This window comes from Episyrphus balteatus, chromosome 2 (assembly GCF_945859705.1).
Source record: "Episyrphus balteatus chromosome 2, idEpiBalt1.1, whole genome shotgun sequence".
Taxonomy (NCBI): domain Eukaryota; kingdom Metazoa; phylum Arthropoda; class Insecta; order Diptera; family Syrphidae; genus Episyrphus; species Episyrphus balteatus.
This window is the reverse complement of record NC_079135.1, coordinates 25972202-25978282: the sequence shown is the minus strand read 5'-3', so window position 1 is coordinate 25978282 and position 6081 is coordinate 25972202. Positions and strand designations below refer to the sequence as shown.

General features: G+C 31.4%; 2 protein-coding genes across 2 annotated transcripts; one reads left to right on the top strand and one right to left on the bottom strand.

Moving 5' to 3' along the window:
- Nucleotides 1-2279: 2279 nt before the first annotated feature.
- Nucleotides 2280-2900, bottom strand: LOC129909336 (cuticle protein-like). The gene has a single exon (XM_055986422.1). The coding sequence runs from the start codon at nucleotides 2898-2900 to the stop codon at nucleotides 2280-2282; it is 621 nt and encodes a 206-aa protein (XP_055842397.1).
- Nucleotides 2901-3272: 372 nt separating this feature from the next.
- LOC129909335 (cuticle protein-like) lies at nucleotides 3273-3896 on the top strand. Its single transcript, XM_055986421.1, has one exon. The coding sequence runs from the start codon at nucleotides 3273-3275 to the stop codon at nucleotides 3894-3896; it is 624 nt and encodes a 207-aa protein (XP_055842396.1).
- Nucleotides 3897-6081: the final 2185 nt, after the last annotated feature.

Genomic DNA, 6081 nt, shown 5'->3' with positions numbered 1-6081 from the left:
TCAAAAAACAGATTTCAAAATTTTTTTTACGAAAATGTGCAATAGCTATGAAATTTTTAAAGTGTTTATGTACTCATCCAATTATTGTAGAAAATTATAAAAAAAAGAAATAAATAAAATTCATTCATTCGTGGTTGTAGTGAACGAAAACATAAGATGATAAAATTTAAAATACACTGAACGAAAAAAAGTCCATATTTTATGAACTGGTTGCGATAGAACTTTTTTCTATCTGTTTTTAGAACAATCATAAGTGTAGCTATAAGCCGTTTTAGGGTTGTCCATGCTCTATTGCACACCCTGTATATTTTCAGACATATTCTAAACAAAAATTCCCAGGGAAATGGTTTCGGGAGAAGGGCCCCAATCGGAAAAATGGCGAAAATTTCCATTTTTTTTTTGGTTTCCCCATATTCTTAACAGTTGAGGAACGAAATTCAAGCTAAAAAAATAATGAAATTTCAGGAACTTTTCAGTTAGGAGTTTTTTTTTCAGGAATAGGATTATGACGATTACAACTAAACTTCAACTTTTTGAATCGTTATACCTAAGAAACGGTGGGTCTTAGGAAAAAAAGTGTCATGACACTTTTTATATATAATAATCTGGTCTACAATTCTTGCATTGAAAATTTTTTGATAAGACTTACCGTTTTGCTGAAAATCGTGAAAAACCAGTTTTTGTGACCTTTTGACCCCTATAACTCTTAACGCGGACACGATATCAATGTCGATTTTTCACATCTTCATAACAACGCCGTAACGAAGGTCTATACCAAAATCGAGCCCAGTAGGAATTTTTCCGCAGATTGGGGTAAAAAATGTCTAAAATTACTGGGCTAAATATCTTAGAGAAAAAAAAATAATTTTGAAATGAAAAAAATATATGTACATACCTTAAGGACGTTTAAATATGGTGTTTTGATATTTTTATAAGTAGTTTTGCAAAAAAAAATAACTTAACGGTGATACGTCAAATGTACCCAAAAACGCGTTTTCGACCTGTTAATATTCAAGTAGGTATGTATTTCAAAAAAGCATTTCTGTATGATTCGATCTTTTGTAATTTTTGGTTCTTTGGTTTATAAAGAAATGTGCATGCAGACATTTTTGAAGAAAAATATCAAAATTTCGGAATTTGTCCATTATGTAAATTTGCTAAATTTAGATTTTCACTTGGTTTTTGTATAATTTTTACAAATAACATTGATCTCGGTCATTCTGCAGATAATGGAAAGAATGGAATCTGAGTGCATTGTTGTCTTATAAGCGAATACTGATTTAGAGTAGTTTTGTCAAAAAAAATTATAGAATTTGTGTTAAAGTTACAAACATGTTTTTATATGGTTTTGATCTTCAATCCAAAAATGAGTTTTTGGAATTTATTTTTTTCTTAATTTTAACAATTTAGTTACTAAAACGTTTTTGTACCAAATTTTTTAATAAAATCAGTCGGGTCGCTTATACGAGAAAGCCAGACATCAAGAAAATGGTTTTGTGTACGCGTTAATTACGGTCCAAAATATATTTTTTTTTTTATTTCAAAATGTAGCCCTATGTGCCACATTTTATATATTTTTTAATCAAAATCGTAGGAGCTATTTTTGAGAAAAACAACTTTTTCAATTTGGGTCATATGGCAAGTACCGTCAATTTTGGTCCTAAGAAATATTTTTTAACTTCCATTCTAGGAAATGACCAAAAACCCTTACAAACGAAGTTTGAAAGAATTTTCAGTAGTTTAGACCACAGCAGTCAGAACTGCGAGTTGCAATTTTTTTGCATTCTCTATTATGGTAATGTCACATGTCTGATTGTTATCTCGAGTTAAATTTTTTTTTCGAATCTTAAACTTTCCATATAATATCGCAAGTAAAAAGCAGAAGAAAAGTCATAATAACCCAGAAAGACGAGTCCAAGAATTGGCAATGTTTATAGTTATTTTTAAATAACTTTCGACCATTTATGCGTCCGTGTAATGCTAATTTTCAAGTATTTAAGTATTTATAGTATTTATAGGTCCCTATACAATTTACCACCAAGTCCAAACGGTACAAAAGTTGCACACACTTTTTAATGGCAATCATACGTTTAAAGGCTTTGTTAATTCCTCGAAAGAAGAAGTACCTGCCCCTAAAAAGTGACCATATTATGGAGTAACCATTGAACCACAGAGTGCAACAACTATTTTCGTAATTTATAAAACATTTACATTGTGAATTCTTTCTTCAAAATATATTAAAATTAATATTTAACAACAAACAAATGGAAAAAAATCTCTTACAAAGCAGCATAAGGCAAATAATCTGGATGATATTGAGCTCCTGGAATCACATACTGAACAGCTGGCTGACTAGCATACGTGATTGGATAGTAATTTCCACTACGCAAATATTCCTGATTGAGTGCATTTATGTGTTGTGCACGAGCTGCAGCAACCTCTGGAGTGTACTGCACCTGAACGGGAAGACTCTGACCAATTATATTTCCTCCATTAAGAGCTACTCTATGAGCTTCCAAGTGTGCTGCTCTTGCCTCTCTAACTTCGGGAGTATCTTCAACAATAACACCAGCTGGAGCTATTTTAATACTATCTCCACTTTCTGGAATGCGACCAATTTTTGGAATATTTGATCCAGAAGCTAAGAATCCATTATGTTTATCAGCTGTGTAAGTAACAGTTTGAACTTCTCCATTAGCATCGATATAACGATAAGCTCCACGAACAACTCCTTCAGCAGAACGTTCTTCCTGCCTCGCTTGATGTCCATCATTAAAACCAAAATGATATTCTCCTTGATCGTTGATGTGAGAGAAGTCATTTTCTCTAAGTTTGAGAGAAATATCAGCTGAACATGAAGCAAATGCAGCGAATAATAAAATTGCAGTGAAAGTCTTCATGATTTTTTTTTTGGAAATTTCTTTGTGAAAATTGAAGACTGTGTTAATAGAGGAGCTAATTTTAGTTGACTGATGACATTTTGATGATTTGATTGACATTTTATAGTGGAAAAATCAAATAGATACTAGTTTAGTAATTAGCGATCTAAGAACTTGTAATACCTTTTAAAAAACATTCGAAACACGATTGCATTAAACTTGCTCTAGTTTTTGTTTTTATCATTCTGTTTTTTAGACTAGTTTTCATTATCTTGACAGGCTTTTAGAAATTTTACCTATAAAACATTTGATGTTCATCCAAAAGTCATCAGTCAATTGGTATTCTTCCATTAATAAAGTCTCCAATACTCTCCAATAAAATATATCAAAACCATGAGAACTTTCACTGCAATTTTATTATTCGCTGCATTTGCTTTTTGCTCAGCTGATATTTCCCTCAAACTAAGAGAAAATGATTTTTCTCACATCAACGATCAAGGAGAATATCATTTTGGTTTCAATGATGGACATCAAGCGAGACATGAAGAACGTTCTGCTGAAGGAGTAGTTCGTGGAGCTTATCGTTATATCGATGCTAATGGAGAAGTTCAAACTGTGACCTATACAGCTGATAAACATAATGGATTCTTAGCTTCTGGATCAAGTATTCCAAAAATTGGTCGCATTCCAGAAACTGGTCAGAATGGAGATATCATCGAAGAGGCTCCCGCAGTTGTTGAAGAAACTCCTGAAGTTAGAGCAGCAAGAGCTGCTCATTTGGAAGCACACAGAATAGCTATTATTGGAGGCACCATTATTCCCCAGGAACTTCCCGTTCAGGTGCAGTACACTCCAGAAGTTGCTGCAGCTCGTGCAGAACACATTAATGCTCTAAATCAGGAACGTTTGAGAAGTTTGAATTATTCTCCAATAACTTATGCAAGTCAGCCAGAAGTCCAGTATTATATTCCAAGTCCTCAATACCATCCAGATTATTTACCCTATGCTGGTTTGTAAAAAATGTATTTTTGTTTTTTAAATAAACATCTTTTAAACAAAATTGAGTTATTTTTTCTGTTGACCATGACTCTGGTGTAATAAATGAACCTCAATCTGATCTCGTTAAAATAAATTGTCCATTAGCACTTTGCCAGTTATTTCAACAGCTCTTGTTTTAGTTTTTTTTTGTAGTTGTTGAAATGATAAGATCATTAAACTTAAACTGGACGTTAATGATAATGTCTTTTTGAGAAACCACAGAGTTTCATTGAAGAAGTTTTAATAATATCTTTGGGTTGTGGTTTAAGTAAACAAAATGAGAAAAAAAAAACACAAACAAACAAATAAAAGTAACCGCGCACTTCTGGTATTATGTTTCCGACAGTTAATGTAATTTAAGTCGTTTAGTAGCCGAATAATTTGTAAATTATCACCCAAAATTTGTAACATATAACAGATTACAGTTGTTGTGGAATGACATTTCAAGAGATCCGGAAAGAAGAAATCCATTAGTGTTTTTTTTTTTTTAGAGGGAAGTACTATTTTAACTTGTAGTAACTATAGGGCAAGTTTAGGATTCGTTAAAAAATCGAACTCGAGATAACAATCAGACATGATTGATAGGAAAACGGTTATAGGTATGACAAGTACCGTGTCATGTACCTTCTTTATAAATTTTGTGAAACTTGGAAAAAAGAAATTATAACGGTCAGGGGCGGATCCAGGATTTTTTTCTGGGGGGGGGCACAAGGGACGGGTTGGCAAAAAAAACAGCAATAACAGTTAGAAATAAAGTGAAGTACCATACGACTGACTAACAAGCAGAAAATTTTAACGACCCACAGTGTGCAGTGGTCTAAAACCTGGCCAAAAATATTTAGGCACATTTCCCACATCAAATAGTTACCAAATGACCAAAAAGTTATTCGGAAGGAAAAATTTTCATTTTCTTGTTACAGTAAAAGCCACTTAAGTGCTAACCCTCTTACTCCTGGACTAGCCGGAAGAAAAAAAATATAAAAAATCAGAAAATGCACGTACAATTCTTTATTTAATTTTTTGACTTAAGTTGTTTCACCAAATAGTTTTTGAGAAATTAAGTTTTAAAGATGAAATTTTGAAAAAAAAATGTTTACGTTTTTTAATTGATTTTGTATAAAATTTTGCAATATTATGGACATAATTATACCATTAGTTAATGACCTAGTAGTTTTTAGTCAAATACTAAAGACTTCATTCTAATAAATATTAAAGTTCCTAAGAATAACAAAAAAACTGAATCATACTTTTTTGCCGGGAAACCCAGTTTTGTTTTTTTTATTTGCATTAACCTTTTGTAACCCAAGGTCGTAAATTTAAAAATTAATAAGTCAATCGATTGGTATTTATCTTTAATAAAACACGTATTTTTTTAAAATTCAATAAAGTCATTATTTACTTAGTTATTTCGATATTTTGGGAGTAAAAAAAAAGTTTAAATAATTTATTATTATATAAAAATGCAAAAATTCAAGCAAAAAACTATCTAATATTAATTTTTAGGCACTTTCCTAAAATCCAAAAATAAAACCCCGTGGGGTTTACTAACAAAAACTATTTTTTTTTCTGAATTTCGTAGTTTTTACACAAATTTGCTTATTTTCAAAAAAAGCCCAACTTTCAACATTAACTGTCAATTAAAAACTATTGGTTAGAAAAAACTATTTATTAGAAATTTGAAGTACTATTTCGATAAAGCAATACTTAAAGATTATAATATTAGAAGCTTCAAAAGAAAAAAAATTGTTTGTAGAGCTTTTATGCAATCTTTTTCGGTTTGTTACAGAAATGTCACATGGGGCTACAAGGGGTTAAATTGTTTTATACCTCAAGAATGTTGTGTTCAAATTGTAGGTCTCTTGGAGCCAAATTGACCAAGTTATGAGTATTTTAATACTTCCCTTAGGAACGTTTTAGTCTTTTAGTCCAGAGTTCAAAACTTTAAATCGTTATCCCCACAACAAATGTTTTCAACGCCGGTGCTCCTCATAACTTCAAAACTACTGCACTGATTCTTTTGAAATTTGGAACACTATTTTTTTTACATATTTTTAGAGGTATCCCTGGAGAAATTTTCTCAATAAAATAATATTTATAAAAATCTATAAGTAAGGGTCGCTTTTGAGGAGTTTTTTTTTCAAGGGGTCTTTATTTTCGGGGTGCA